At 36.6% G+C, this 16,278-nt stretch overlaps 1 protein-coding gene across 13 annotated transcripts in view; it reads left to right on the forward strand.

Annotated features, from left to right (window-relative positions):
* Positions 1-16,278, forward strand: part of DOCK9 (dedicator of cytokinesis 9) — a 136,392-nt gene that overhangs the window by 13,847 nt on the left and 106,267 nt on the right. For 3 of the 13 annotated variants that reach the window (XM_074815397.1, XM_074815400.1, XM_074815401.1), the window contains exon 1: positions 3,435-3,992. The exons of 4 other annotated variants lie outside the window; for them this stretch is intronic. In XM_074815397.1, coding sequence (XP_074671498.1) covers positions 3,831-3,992 — 162 coding nt within the window. In that variant the 5' untranslated portion in view covers positions 3,435-3,830. Of the gene's footprint in view, positions 1-3,433; positions 3,993-15,527; positions 15,806-16,278 lie in introns of those variants that run through there. 6 more of the 13 variants (XM_074815409.1, XM_074815398.1, XM_074815411.1 and 3 more) reach the window with 3 other exon arrangements.

Genomic DNA, 16,278 nt, shown 5'->3' on the forward strand with positions numbered 1-16,278 from the left:
TCTCACAGATATGGGCTGGTGTCTTTATGAAATGTTTTGCTCTAGTGATGACATGTCTGAAGACAGAATGTCCGTGTTGTTTTGTAGTAACACATTTGATTGGAAGGTCTCGCTAGTTTGATCTGTATTCTCAACTGTTCAATTTCTGTCTAGGTGCCTCTAATAAGTTCTCATTTTGTGAATGAGAATTTTATAGGATCTCCTGAAGATTTTAAATCAACCCAGGTAATTATTCCCTAAAGACTTCTACCTTCATAAATGTTAACCAATGTCAAACGAGAACTTGCAAATGTTGTTTAGAACAGCCTGATTTGTAGCACATGTTTACTTTGTACCTGTGTGATTATGCTTGTTGGAACTCATTTGGTTGTCAAAGGGTTGCTTAACATGTTGATGTAAAGTTCTCCGGTTCCCAAGCAAGAAGTGATTATTAGGCATTTGTTGTAATCAGAGGAAGACTGGTGGTTAGACCCTTACAGCAATTGTGTAACTCTACTGTTAAATAGTTCCCAACATTTTTTTGGAGGGCATCTAGAGCTTCTTCTTTATTACCTGTCCAAGAGAGCATGTCTCAAAAAGATATGATTGTGAACAACTTGGAACTAACACAATTAATTAATCTTTTTGCCCTCGGGAATCTCATAGCACAGTCAGTACAGATTCAATATAGTATATAGCAAGGAGGAGCTTGTTGCTACCCTATAAATCAGGTGGTTTGGCTTAGGGTTGTAATATTAGCAATATATACTAAAATAGCTCTTCATAAGGCTGGATGCTTTCTTGTGCAGACCCTTTTTCACAAACCAAGAGAAGACAGGCATTAATGATGTCTCGTCTTTACAGCCTTCCTTTCTTCCCCTCACTCTTCCTTATGGAAGAAGACCTTTTCATAACCCAGGCTTGGCTAAAGGCAGTTGGCAATGTCTAGCTTGCTGCTACTATGATGTACAGTCTGGACTTGTTCATATGTTGATTTTTTTGTTCTGTTTTTTTACCATTAGATTAAGACTTTTACCTACCTTAGGCTGTATTTTAGCTCTCTTCAACTGGTAAAGTTCTCTCAGACCTTTACAAGAACTATTCCAGCCTCCTGTTTCACTTTGAGATGTAGTACTGTAATGGACAATATTACCTTGTGTCACATTTCTGTCTGGATGTTCACTGCTTGTGCAGTGTGGTTGCTCATTACTGTTGCAGGAATCTCCTTAGTGAAGCTGGAAACTTCCACTTTGCACCAAATGAATGTTTTAGGAAAAACTCTGCTTTGGCAGATTGCTTTACGTTGCATACTATTAAGATTTCTCATAATAATAATATTTAAGCATCTGGTCAAACTCCTCATCCCTGTGGTTTCTTCCCACCCCTCATGTCCCTGTATTTATTTCCCTTTCAAGCTCTATGTGGAATTGTTTTTATGTCATTGTTGTTACTACTATGTTGATCCAAGTCAGTTTCAGTTGCCTTTTCTAAAATAGTGTAGAAACATGATGCTAATTTATTCAATATATAGTCATAATTAAATTTGCTCTTAATTGGGTTTGAATTAGAACACCTCCCAGGGTCACTTCCAGCCTGACTTAGTCTATGATTCTGTCATGTGTTTGTCTTTCCAAATGAAGTATTTTTGTCTTCCCTCTTTCTCTACACCTTACCTAGTGTTTTGAAAGTGAGGTCATTTTCTAGACATTTGAAGGAACAGTCTAGTGCATGATAATTTGTTGTAAACTCACTTATTGTTCTCATACTCTCTTAAGGCATGAGCTACCTTTTTTTTTTTTTTTTTCTAGAAGCATTTTGTGTTATGAAGTCCCTGAAATTGAATGGAAAACCCTCTGAGCAGTGCTTTCTTTTAATGATCTCTTAACTTTTGCTATCACGTTTGGAACCTGAACTTTGTCAGGTCTGTCTAATCCTATATTCTATATGGAAATGAAATGGGTTTCTGCACTAGAAACAGTTACCTTGAATGTATTTTTTGGGAGTGCCTTCCATGATAATTCCCATTACTATTTTCCCGCATAAGCTTGCAAGGATGTCTTTATCCAACCTTAGTGAACAGAGCAGAGAGTTTCCCTCACTGAGCTGCTTCTTGTTTTCGAAGAAGGTAGGATGGGTAGAGAGACAGAAGGTACAGAGACATGGCTGTGCAAGGTTCATGGTTATGTATGAAGTATCTTTGCCCCTCAGGATAGAATTTATGCCAAATTCTTCACTATTACACCTTTATTCTCCCCCCACAAAAAGCTATTCCTTATTAGCAGAACTGCTTTAACACAATTTGTATTTCTTACAATATGTGTAATGTGCTAACTGCTGCCTTTGAGAATATGGGACTGGCAGGAACTACTTGGATTGCTGTATTTAGGTTAGAAACGTAATGAGAAACATACTGAGATGTATTAACTAGCCAGATGTTAGGGAAAAATGCTAATAAATCTTAAATATTTCTTCTGAATGTCTCATTATACATGCAAGTATTTCATTAATTTGTATGGGGCAAACCTGTAGCTGAGATCATCAATTTGTTTATTGTCTCCCTTCATGTTTTACTTAAGTTTTTAATTGAGTTTGTTTTATCTCCATTGCAACAGTTTTGAGTTTGTAAGTTGACTCTTTCATCTAGTTTTACAATTTGGTAAGTAAATAAGTAAATACATCTCAATGCTTTCAGTTTAGCAGAAATATAAAACTAATCAGTAATCTCTGACAGGGTGATACTGTTATGGTGTGGATTGAGACAGTTATTTTTTTGCAAATTCCTTGCCCTTAAAAATAGTTTAAAAAAAATGAACACTTCATTCCAGTGTCAAAGATATTTACATACTTGTATGACAGATAGCAGTACAGTATGTGGAATAGGAACCTGTGGTGATAAATCAGTATAGGTGTGATTCACTATAAACCCAAGTTTATGTGTTTTAAATATTATTCTGTATTTTTGCTTTAGATGTGGATGCTGATCTGAACTAGATACTCAGCTGTGTTCTTTTTTTGTTTGTGGTGGTTTTTTTTTTTTTTTTGACTATTGACTATTTGCTATCAAGGACTAGATAAAGTCAGTTTCTGGCAGGTGGGAACTCACTGATCACTTTGCATGCGAGGAAGAAAGGAAAAAGTAAAGACAGCCTTCAGCTCCCTTGTGGTTTGCCTGAACTGATAGTAGCATGCTGATAACACGTAGATTTGATTGAAGTAGGTTTATGTAACACATTGGGTTTTTTTCCCATAACAGCAGTGATTTAAGAATTTTCCCTTCATATTTTGAGTTTTTTATTTTGAAGTTTTTTGTTTTAAACACTAAAAAGCACATATAGGTCAAGCAAAGAAATGTTTGCCAGTACGAACTCTTTGCTAAGCATTCTGGGAGAGTGCTTTCTTGCAGCAGATGAGGATTCTTTGTGGCTGGCAGCAGAAGCTGCAGCAGTATCTTTGCAGTTTCCTTTCATCTTTGATTATGTTCTAAGGATCTCTGAAATATAGGAGCTCTTTCCCTGATCCTCTGGAATATCTTTTCATCTCTGTTGCAGAGTATAGCACATGCTGAAAGCCTTCTATCTTCTGCAGTTGAGGTATCTTTTGCTTTTCCTCACCCTCTGATTTTCATCTTCTGCGGCTGGATTTTTGGCAGTGTTTGGCTTAAGCAAATAGGATTACATTTCAGTAGCTGATGGTTTTTAGTCAAGGAACATACTAAATGTCGGACGTAATGAAGATTGTACAAAGAAATATTTCTGTGAAGCACAGGAAAATTATTAGAGTCGAGCAAAGGAAGAAGACATTCTGCAAATGCAATCAGGGCTGCTAGAAATGCAAAATTCAACAGATTTGGAATGGGTTGCACTACAAGCGTGGTTCTGTTTAAAGGCATTCGTACGGTTTTTGAGAGAAACTGTGGTTATATTTGCAAGCAGCAAGGGGAAAACAATGCCCTTGAATACACAGCATTCAGCTTGCCAAATGAAGATTCAGGAATATTGATTCATTCATGCCTGGTAAATACAAACTTGTTTCATTAATAATTTTATCTGCTAATTGAAAGCTAAACTAAAAACAAGATACCATGTTTATTTAACATCTACTATGTACAGACATGAACATACCTTGTCCTGATATTGTAGGATGTTAGTGCATGTATGTGACATGTAACACACGTGTGCATGAAGCTGTAATGTTAAAGCTTAGGATTCATATTCATTATATCATTTAGATTTGTATTGATAGCTTTGCTAAGAATCTGCACTCCATAAAGAGGATTGTTATAGAAGATTGTCTGCTGTTAGATCTTTCTAAACATACTCGTGGAATGTATTTGGCACTTCAATTGAAGAACAACAGATGATTACGTTATTTGGAAAAACTAAGGAATGCATTGTTAGGAAAACAGTAACCCAGGATTTAAGGTTTATTTTTTTCAGATGGATTTGAGTACATTTCTTTTTCTTTTTTTTTTTTTTTTTTTCCTATGAAACGATTCTATTTCTATTTAACTTACTGAAAGGGGTACAGGAGCATTCTAGAAGAAAAAAATGGTTAAAGGGAGTAATAACTGGTTTCTGAACCTGCTTTGCTCTCCAAGGCTTTTTTAGGTGTTGCCTGGTGCAAAGAAAATGGGCTTTAAAGTGAGGCTGTCTTCTTTGTACCCCCCAGGTTAATGACGCATTTGTGCGTCAGATGTATTGCATTTAGGCTTGAGGGGGTGGAACTGCAATAGCTAATGTGCACTACATGCTTCAGAACTGCGCTAATTAAGGATTTAAATATTTATTTAAAATAATTTAGGGTTACTTGTTAATTGCTTTGTCACTGCCTAGATAGTTGGAATAAGAGGGGTGTGGTACACGGAAATAACTGCACAGATTTTGACAAGCTTGTAGTGCCTGCTGGGGTACCCACGCTGTGCAATTGCAGTTATGGAAAGCCTATAGAAATTTCACAAAGCTTTGTTGTATTTATGCTGTTCAGGTCCTTTCTTGCTGAACTCAAATATAAGGAAAAAAAGGTGTGTGTATGTGTTTATCTGTATGTGTGTGTGTGTATACATGTGTGTATATATATGCATGCACACACATATATGTATATTTATGTACATGGATGCACACATATAAGATTCCAGGAAAGAATACAAGAATAATCTGAACTGTCTTCACATGCTTAAAATAATTTACAGTATGTATATTATGATTCATGATAGTATTGTGTCTTATAAATTCTTAATATGGTTTGATATTAAAAATAAAATGGCTTCCTCTAGGTATTAGAAGCCTTTTTACACTGTTAGCCATTTTTAAGTTAGACTCATACAGATGGGTATTAGACATTTGTTAAACTTTGGACAATGAATACTTTCAATAACTTTTATTCTCCATTGAATTTAAGCCCTAACGCCTTTGCTGACCTTAAATTCTATGTACAGTTAGATGAGTGAATGAAGAAATACTTTTTTTCAAAATGTAATATGAATTATTGGAACTTGGAGGTTGCAGTGAAAATTTTTTTTTTCCCTCCTTCTTGTTTCATGTGGTATTGTTCCAGCAATACTTTCTCTTTAATTTAGCTTTACAGAATTGGTTTGCAAATGGACAAGATTAAGCACAAAATATGCTTAGTCTGCTGTTTACAACCGAAGTTCCACATCTGTCACTTAGAGTTTTTTTTTTTTTAACTCCACAATTTCTAGATGCTTTTAAATAATGATACTGTGTTTTTGGATTTTCCTGTATGGCTTTGTCAGCTTGGTTTAACTGGAAGTAGCGGATCAAGATGAATTTCTTGATTGTTTCTGCCTGGGATAAATACCTGAAAGTCAGTGTGGAAGAGTGTGCGGAATTGAGAGATCAGAATGACTTCCTACTCATTGTACTGGACTAGTGTGGTCCATAAGAACAAAAGTCAGAATTTTACAAGAAAAAAAAGGGACTTTATTAAAAGGTCACACTCTTGATAATCCCAGCTAGCACTGGCTATCACTTTCTGAGATGTTGTCCGCAGCTGGGGAGCAGTTGCTACTGTGACTTGCCCCTGAAGAGTGGAAAGCAGGATTCTCTGAAGAGTGGGAAGAGGGGAAAAGGTACTGCAGTCCTGGCAACAATGGCAAGTGATTTTATGAAACTCATCTAAGTATATACATAGAACTCTTAAATTACATAATTTTTGTATTCTCTGCTAGAAAAGCTCATTTGGCCAGCTCTACCTCTTCTGAAGGTGTGGCTTTCAGGAAGAGAAATTACTTTGCTTCTCACTGAGAAGCCATGCAGGGAAGTGAAGACTACAGAAATCCTCTTGTCTGAAGAGAAGCTGTATGGCCGAGACCAAAAGAGAGCGGCAATGTGTCACTTCGCTGTGTTTTCTTTCATTTTGGTGGTTGTTGCAACAGATGCAAGAGTGGGTGTACGGCTTCACCAATTTGTTTGTGCTGTAACACATATTCAAGCTGCAATTTCTTACCTGTGCCTTTTTGGCTGTACCTGCTATCTGGTCTATTCAGCTATTTTGGATCAAATATCTCCTGATATAGAGCTGTTGTCAAAACAGCAGTGAGTTTCAGGGAGTCCTTTAATTTAAGAACACATTGCAAAACCAGTGTTGAAAATCTGTGAAAATTTCCTGTGAACAGAAAGCTCTCGGGAAGTAGTTAGCCTTGAAGGAAAAATCTCATGTTCTGTGAAGAAATAAGGAAGCAGAAGTAGTTGATTTAGCATACATTTCTCTTATTTACCCTGTAATCCAGAGGTCAGGAGGATACATCTAATTAAATCTAATTAAAGTTTTATCTGAAGCAGTTCTGCTCTTTTGACTGCTTGAAGGAAAGATAAACTGAAGCCTGGGTGAGAATGTCTTCTCAGGAGTACAGATTATTTCTGTCCAACTGATGGAATTCAAACTTGCAATGAAAATGCAATATCTTATCTTTGGGAACATTTCTAGCCTGTCATACACTTTATCTTCCTAGAACACAGGATCTCTTAGGGTCCTTAGGTCCATTTGGATAAAAATCAATGTTTTAGTAAAAGATTAAATTTAGTTTGAGACTCTATTAAAAGTTGCATCAAAATTAATGAAAATGTGTTTTCCCAAAATGTCTACCTAGGGCATTTTTATTTTCTGCAAATATTGAGAAAACATTTTAATTTACTTAATTTTGTAGTAAATTGAAGGATATAGTTTCAAAATAGTAGCTTGTATGCTTGATCTATATTACTTTGTTTTGATTTTCCTATGTGTTTTTTTTAATCCATTCTCAGCATGATATTACATGTTATTTCTGCTGTGTTGCAATATCTTAGAGTTAGGAGACTTTTTTCATGGCCTTTATTTTTATATTAAAATTCCATTTTTTTTTTTTTTTTGTAATCAGATAGTCATTGGTTATACAATAAGAGTGAAGTGTTACTGTATGGTTTGGAGCCTAAACAGCTGTTTCAGATGGTAGACAAAGATGGAAAATGAGCAAGGGAGAATGATGTGGTGACAATAAAACTAACAACATCTTAAAAGTTTGGGTTTTGCTAATAAGCCCCTTGAAATATTCAGTGAAGGAAGAGGCTAGGTGAGTGTGCTAGTAATGCTGATGGGGGAGCTAGAAAATTCTAAAGTGAGACAGACTGTGCTGAAGGACATTAACAGGTTTTTTTCCCCTTTATATTTGTCTGAAAATTGCAGAAAGCAACTTGGTTTTTTTCCATGCATGAAATGTTTTCTGCTTAGTTTGCTTCTAATGGCCTATTCAACACTGTCATTTCTCTCATTCATCTTTAGAACCTTGTAGTTTGGTAAACCTACTTAAGGTAGTTTAGTAGCTGTAGCGTGTGCAAGATGTGGACTAATAATTTTAAGTAGTCTTCTAATTTATTGTCTGATGTGGAAATGTCCTTAATTTGAATAACTGTTAATTTGTGCTTACACAATTTCCAAGAAGCATCTGAAATGTTGTATGTCCAGCTTTTAACAGGATAGATTTATGTATTTGCCTGAAACAGAACCACTAACCTTATATTTTAGTAACTGAAGTCTGTTAGTCCATGTCACCTGTTGACCTGACAGCAACGTCATTGTTAGGTGTTATTGAGTTTTTGTGTGATTGCTCTTTCTGTGCTGCTCATGAGTCATTTGGTTTATTAATAAACTGTGACATCTTTAATTGATATCAAAGTCTGTCCATGTAAGATTGATTAATGACAGCAGTGAGCTATGTTGTTCTGGAAATAACTCCACAGTAGACATTCAAGTTGCAAATATTTTAATTTCAGAATAACATTGAATTATAAGTATATGATTTTTTCAAAAATTACTTTTCTTGATTTAACATGTGATGTGTTTAAAATAAACCTTAAAATGCTCATTTATTGAAAAGCCTTATACTAAGGTCTGTTCTTGCTGTCTGAATTAACAAATTAATATGAACTTGTTTAAATAGAGAAGCTTAGTAGAAAGAAAGTAGAAATATATAAAGGAGAGTTCTAAGGAAGTAATTCTGCTGAGTAAGTGGAAGTTGTTTTTTTTTTTTTTTAATGGGCTTAAACATCTTATGCAGCAATTCCCTAATGGTGTGCACATAATTTGTATGGCTTAGGCTGTTATTTCACTCATAACTTGCTTCAGCTTGCAACTGTATTACAAGTGGCTTTTATTCATCAGCAACTGGAGCATTAGACCTCATTAGGCCTCTTATTAAGGAAGACACAGACATGTATGAGTACAGCATCTAATATAGTTTTTCATGGGTCACTTGAATGAGAGCGCTTCTTTTACCTTCTTTCATCTTACAGCTTTGGGTGAATAAATACCTGGTGTCTTATGTGCTGACTTGTAGTTTTGGCTAAATCTCCTAATGGTTTCTGAGGACTCTTTTGTTTGACCTTTCATTAGACTCCTTTGGTATGCTCGAATGTCCATCTCTGCCCTCTCAATAGGGGAAATTGCAGCACAAATTCACCAAATGTGTAGTTCCTGCAGCAAATATACTTACTTCTTCAAAAGGTGCACGTGGGAGGAATATCAGGCATAGGTTGACAGGCGCTCAGTGCACTGGCATGCAAAAAATGTGATTAAACATTGTATCTTCAGGAAAAATTATCTGAGGATAGTTGGTCAAGTCTACATGCATAAGCCATTGTTCATCCATGACAATATAGGCTGGACTAGCACAGAAAGATATCTGACCCCAAAAATATGGCATTAGGTTGCATCCAGGTAGAAAACATGTTCCCTTTGAACGTAGCAGCAGGGGATCTTGGGGGGGCTGGATATCCTCTTTGAAAGCAAGCAAAATGTCTGGAATTAAAAAAATCCCAAACAACACAACCCTAATCAACAAAAAAACCCCACAAACCTAAAACCAACCCCCCTAAAAACCAAAAAACCCCTTTAAAGCATTATATGATCTTAAGGAATGGGAAGAAGACTTCTGTGGTGGAGAAGCTGCATGGGTGGTGCTTTCAAGCCTGGAGTCCAGACTTCATGAACACACAGAAAGGAGTTCACTTCTCTGCTCTTTCTTCCTGATTAATACTTCCTTCCACCTGCATTAGGAACAGCCTGAAATGCTCATTTGAATCATCTACAGATGCAGGTATCCTATTCTGTCATGAAATTAAATACAATTAAAGTTGGGAGCTAGCTGCTAAGTCTTGCAATGTTCTTCTTTCTTAGATCTCTACAGTGTGAGGTCCAAGAGGTTTGTATTTCAGCTTAGAGGTAAACCAAGATGCACTCTTACTTCAGCTCAAGGGCAGATTAGGTGAATTAACAATCTCCTCAAGGAGCAAATTGCTCCTGAAAAAGATCGGTGTTACACAGTGGGAAGACCCCTACCTCAGGCTTTTTTGGCACAGAACTGCTTCAGTTTGAGAGATCTTCAGGCTTGGGGTTGTGACTCGCTTTTTATCTTTGATTTGGTGTCTCTGCTGTCCTGTTAGTTTCTGATAATTGTAAGGTACTGTCCAAGTAGGGGAAAAAAGCCATCTTCAGTCCAATACTGTTCTTGCAGTCAGTCTGCTTGTACATGCCCTGTCTATAAGGAGGTATATCAGAATGATGGTTAAATCCTTTAGCAGAAGTACAATTTTAATCTTGAAGTTTCCTATCCTGACTAAATTCTACAGATTTCTTTTCTTCTTTCATTTCTTTACCTTGGGACCATAAGGAAGTCAGGTTTTTCCTGAAAACAGGATATCTATTAAGATGGTATGAAATTAATTGGTCACTAGTTAGTCAAGTAAGTGCACTTTTAAGTTGATACTTAATAGGTAACAGTATGCAAAAGTGTGACATGGACAAGACTTGAGTTAATCTATATTTTGCTTAGCTCTGCTGTGATTTTAAACAGTTTGCATTTGTCACAGAGTGAGAGTGTCCAAATTAAGGTGCTGTATCTTATCTGACAGATAGTAATGTCTACCTGAAGGATATTAATGAGCTATGCCATGTTGATGTTAGCAATTTCAGCCAAATTCTTATTCCATGAAATAAAGAGCTTTTAAAAAAATGCATTGTGCAGAACCATTATGGTTGGAGGCACTGACTGGGAGAATCCTTTAGCTTTATGCTGCCACTAAAACAGGCAGATAGTTTTTTATTCCAGCTTCTTGAGAAATAATACAGACGTGTACATTGGTGTTAGCTTTTTTCATCAATGGAACCTACTTATGATAGAGACCTCTTCTATGTGGTATCTCAGCATCTTTGTCCTGTCCAGGCTGCTTGACCGTCTCTCTAAAAATAATGTTTTGAGAGAGATTTTAATTGTAATGCAAAATTTGAGATTTGTATGATTCATTTTGATATAAAGAGATCCCTCTCCAAAGAGGGATGGTGATTTTACCTATTCCAGAATGGGCTTAATTCTTGCTTTACCAAGGAAAGACAGTGGAATGGGAGTCTTTGAGTTTATAGTGTTGACAACATGAAAATTTATGTAATATGTAGCACACTCATATCTGTCTTATGCTTTTTTTTTTTTTCTCATCCCTTGCTAGAGAATATACTCTCTATTGGTGGGACTGCAAGTTACATGTTTGTGGAGGAGGAATGAGTCTTCCTAACTGACTTTCTTTGACTTCATTTTAATTTCTTGTGAATTCATCCAATTCAGATTTCATCTGGATGTAGTGTGTATGTCAGGGAATTGCCAGGTGAATTGCATGCTGCATTCCATCTGCTATCAGCTGGCTGAGCCTTTCTCTTGAACTCATGAATATATTCTGCCAGGGCAAGTGCATATCTGTTGGCCTCTTCTGAAACTCAGCAGTATTAAGATATGTGTAGCTGCAACACTGAATCTTCCACTGACATGTAAAATGTTATGCCTTTTAATACAGCTGCAAGGCAGGCTGCCAAGTGTGGGAGGGCAGTGCTGGAATATCTCTTACTAACTAATACAGATGAGAGCAAGAAGTATTGGCTTTTAATGGTGCTGGCATTCTGCTAAAGTGGGTTCATATTTTCATATGAGCTACTGCCTTAAAAACCCAACCGAACCCAAAACCCAGCCAACCAAAAAAACTCCACCCCAAACCCCCCCACAAAACAAAGCATCAAAACCATTCCAGTCATTCATCCTTCTAATTCTTGGAAGTTATTTGTTAAGAGATGCTGTGAGTTGCCAGGGAATTGAAAGAGCCACAAAGGAGTAGGGAACAGGTGTTTTCACATATACAGGGCATGCAAGCCTACAGCAAGATTATTCCTTCCTCCCTTCCTCGCCCCAGTTACTACAAGTTAAGCAACAGTTCTTTCCCTAGAACAGCTAACAGAGACAAGTTTGATGGCTGTAATTATAGCTGGTAGATTTAGTGAATGCTGATATTGGCCACTCAATAGGGTTTAGTGATCTTGATGCAGATTGTAACTGGGACTTGGAGCAAAAGAAGTGTTGTTAAACCAAACTACTCGGGTTTTAGCTTGTTCCTGCAGTGAGGCCGGGGGTAGTCATCCTTTCTTCCACTGAAGTTCAGAGGAAATTCTCTTATGCTGCTTGTTCCTTTGCTGTCACTTACTCCTCTTCATTGTGTGGTATTGTGCATTAGGAAAGCAAGCTCTTGGAGTGGAAAGTGACTTGAAGAAATAAGAGGGTATATGCAGGGAACTTATCTTTCAGGCAGCAAATTTGCTGGATGAATCACTAAGGTATGCTGGAATACTGAGAACTCTTTTACCTATGTAATTTTGTAATTACATTGGTGATTCCCGAAGGGTAAATAATGCAAGAAGGAAGCCAACTATTTGGCTATTGGAAATAATATGAACAGTACTGTTGTTAAAAGTACCGTGGGAAGTCCTTCAAGCCACTGTGTTTGTAAAAAGATGAAATGCATTGTTTCTGTAATAGTCTGAGTTATTTTGCCAATAGGTCTTTCTTTGGCTGGTAATTTCCTGCAATTTTTGGGAAGCCATGTTGGAAATGCAATCGAATAACTTTTGTACTTTGACATTCTTTTTGTACATGCATTGTTTTCCTGGATTCTCTGTTGAGCCTTATTCAGGTAACTGCCTGATACAGCAAATTGAGCAATATCTTTTCTTTTTTTTTTTAATTGCAGTTAAATGGTTTAAAACTACAGGTCATGCAACAAGAGGATAAATTTTCAGCATGCCTTGAAAGTCCTATTTTTTATCTTTCAATTCTTGAATTATGATGTGTTATTGGTAAAATTTTTTAATACACCTCTTTAATAAAGTAACTTACCTTTTTTTGACTGTGTGGTGCCTGAGTAAAAAGTATCTCTCATGTTTGGTGTATTGTGGTTTTTTTTTGGTCTGGTTCCCCCCCCCCCCCCCCCCCCCCCCCAATTTTTTGTGAATTAAATTATTGAGGTAATCACTAAGTCCTCAGCAGAAAATAAGTGTTGGAAATATACATCAATTTAGCAATTAAGGTCTGTTTCATGCAGGATGTAGCTCTGGAGGTACTGCTTCATACATTTGTTGTTGTTGTTAAATAAAAGAACCTCTTCTAACCATTCAGTAGGAAAAAATAACTTCTGTATCTTTAAACTGATGTTATAAAAGTGTTGGCTTGTTGGTTTTCTTTTTGTCTCTCATCATGTTTTGAGAATAGGGAGAATGATGGGGAAAGAAAATCACATTTATACTGAATTAAAGTAATCCAGATGCATTCAAGGGAAGTAGCTGACCAGGATAAAACAATGTTGCAGTTTAAAAGTAGAATTCTTTGTTACATTAACCAGAAGAAATACTATTTAAAATGTATAATATTTTGAAGTCTCTATTAATGTGTTTGCAAGTACCTTGTGCATAATAAGGCTGTGCATTTCTGGTTGAATTTAAATATAATTGCAGCCCACCTCAATGAAACAAATTCCTGTTTGGCAGCTGCATCCTCAAGTAATGGTATAATTTAGTCTAAGCTGTTCTGTACTTCCGTTTTCTGAAAACAAAAGGGGCTGGTGCAAAATAAAAGTAAATGTAACTAAATGTTCTTGAACTATTGTCTGCCTTGATTTACACAGGAAGATCTGTTTTTGTAAATTTGACTAAACTGATAGTTTCCTTCTTAACTCTTAAAGAAGCTTTATAGAGTATGGTTTTCTAGAGTTTGGTGTCTACATATTAGAGAGACTGCTTAAAAAGTAAATGCATTGAACTTGTTTTTCCTACAGAAAAAGACAGAAGCATAGGAAATAATTATGTCTTGACTAATAGTTAATTTCATTATTTCAGTCCACTCATTAGAAATGTGCTTGTGTTGTTGATGGGATGGGCAAACTCGTTGTCAGACTCAATTTTACGATTGCAGTAAGCTGAAATAACAATATTTTATGCAGGTGTGAGAGCAGAGAGAAGGGGAAGAGAAAGGGATATTAACATCTTATGTTAGGTCTGAAGGGTAAGGAACTGGTACCTGAAGTTTCCTTCTTAAAAATACTCACAATAAAAGAGGATGTTTGTGCTTCTTTACAACTTGATCTGCTTTCTGCAGATTAAGGTGACTTTCTGTTCTATTAGAGAATAGACAAAAATTCATGTCAAGTTAAATTTAGGATGTCAGTTATATTGAACAGAGATAATTAACTGTCCAAAAAAGTGGAGCAGAGTTGAGAATTGAATGGAGGTGGTGGCTCAGTTTCCACAGCTGTCTGGTTGCTGTAGTGGACAGGGAGTCTAAAATAGGGATGTGCTTCTCTGGGGAGTTGAATTTTCTCTCAGATGTATTTTTGCTTGGTAAATACAGCCACTGAGGTTTGTGCATGTGGAAGCTGCAACACATTAGTGTTAAAAAGAAACAAAGGGAAAACCAAAACACCCCTCTCAAAACCTGGAGAAAATTGCTCACCACAGTTCACTTTTTTTTCAGGAGGAATTTAGTATACAATCATATGCTAAAACTACTGCACTGGGAGAGCTAGGTTAGTCAGACCTTCAAAATGACAACTAGGTTGCATACAAAATTGCTTTGCATTACACTAAAGAATTGTACAGAAATGATCCCGATAAAAGTTGCTGCCTCTTATTTTGCCAGTGTGTATATGCTGAACAGTGTCTGTAAGTAATGGTATAGTAGGAGAGTAGATTGGATTACAGAAGCAAAGTTGAAGCATGACTTCGAGTTTATGTTGTAGTTAAGGATGGAAATGGAAGATACAAACCGCAGAGCACTGTGTAGCCTTGCTCAAGAGACGCTTCTGAAAACTGTTCACAAGACAAGGGAGACACCCCCCCAGTGTTCTGTACTGCCAGCGAAAAGAAAATCCTAGTGATGGCTGGCTGGTCCTCATGGCTAGAGAGCTGAGGTCTCTCAAGTGACTTCAATCAAAACGTGTGAAGATTTTGTTGCATTGTCCTCCTAGTGTGTTTTTGGAGGGTGATCAGTGATGCACGTCTACAGTGCTGGAGGGTTCTGAGGAGGGAGGAGTGAGCTGAGAGCACTAATAATGTGCAAGACAGAAGTGAGCTAACTGGCTCAAGCATGGAGAGAGGCTGAGGGAGACTGGTAGTTTACTTGAAGAGTTAAGTGCTTAAAAGTTGCCGGTATAAAGAGGGTTTTTTGAGTTGTATTTCTGAGTTAGTATCTTTGTAGAGTATATAAGATCTTTACCATGAAGACAATTTGATGTTAAGGTAAATTTTTAATTTGGATTTAGCACTAAGATTAAAAAGAGCATCCCCACCACACCCCCCCAAAAAAGACCAACTTATCTGTTTGGGGCATTAGTCCTGGAGAATGTACTCTCTTAGTGACTGGTTGTTGATAGCAACTGAGTACGTGATATTTATTTAAAAAAAAAAAAGTAACACTGAGGGTTTTATACTTCTAAAGAGGCCCAATTGTCAAAAAGTGGTTAATTTGTACAATAAAAATATTTTTAAAATAACATTGAAGCTTTGCTTTTATAAGTGCTGTAAAAGACTTGGACTGTTTTACATGGTCATTTTAGAAACGCACATTCTCTTTTGTTTGACTCGTAACCTTAAGGCATTAAAATGGATCCACCTTTTTTTTTTTTTTTTTTTTTTTCCAGAAGAATACAACATGCTTAGGGGCTGGCCTTTGTCTGTCATGCATTCCCACCATGACAGATAAAGCAAACTGCAGCTGAGAAGTTAGACTAGTTTGTACTTTCTGCTGCTTGTGCTGGGGAAAAAAGCTATTGTTTTCACTGGATCACTGGCATGTTCATTACTTTGATGCCAAAAAGCATAGGGTTTTGCTGCTGTTTGTATTTTCAATCAAAGAATGCAGGCAAGAACAAACAGAAATCCTAAGAAAGAGCTTATTATAGAGTCTCCACAGCAGTGCAAGGATGGAGGTCCTTGTGAAGTAGAAGTGGAGAGTCCTGTGGTACTGCTGGTAAGAATTGTTTAAACAAGCTATCTCTTCCCTTTAATAATTTCAGTTCTGTCTGCCAGTGAAAAACTGCTTAATGTTCCACTAATGAGAAGTTCCAGCAGTCTTACTTGTGAAGAAGGTGTGTTTAAGATTTAGGTTTGATTATTTGTGTGCTGTCTGCCTTTTTAATTAGTTTTTGATGTTCTGGTTTACCAAGTCTTTGGTTCTCTCTGAGTGTGACTTTGGGATTTGGTTTTCATAGTAGCTGCTTTTAAGTGTCTGTTCTGTCTAGCATAGTTGTACAGATCTTTAAACCTAGCATGAAATCTGCTTATACTTTAAAATACATTCTAACACAAATATTTTTTAACTGTCCAGCATATCTTTCAATTAAAATATATTTGAACTCTCCAAAGACTGTGTGTGTAATGGTTAAACTTTACTTAACTCTTCTAAGAACTGTCTAAATAATTCAGGTGTACTTCTGCTAAAGG

Source organism: Strix aluco, chromosome 2 (genome assembly GCF_031877795.1).
Source record: "Strix aluco isolate bStrAlu1 chromosome 2, bStrAlu1.hap1, whole genome shotgun sequence".
Lineage (NCBI taxonomy): Eukaryota > Metazoa > Chordata > Aves > Strigiformes > Strigidae > Strix > Strix aluco.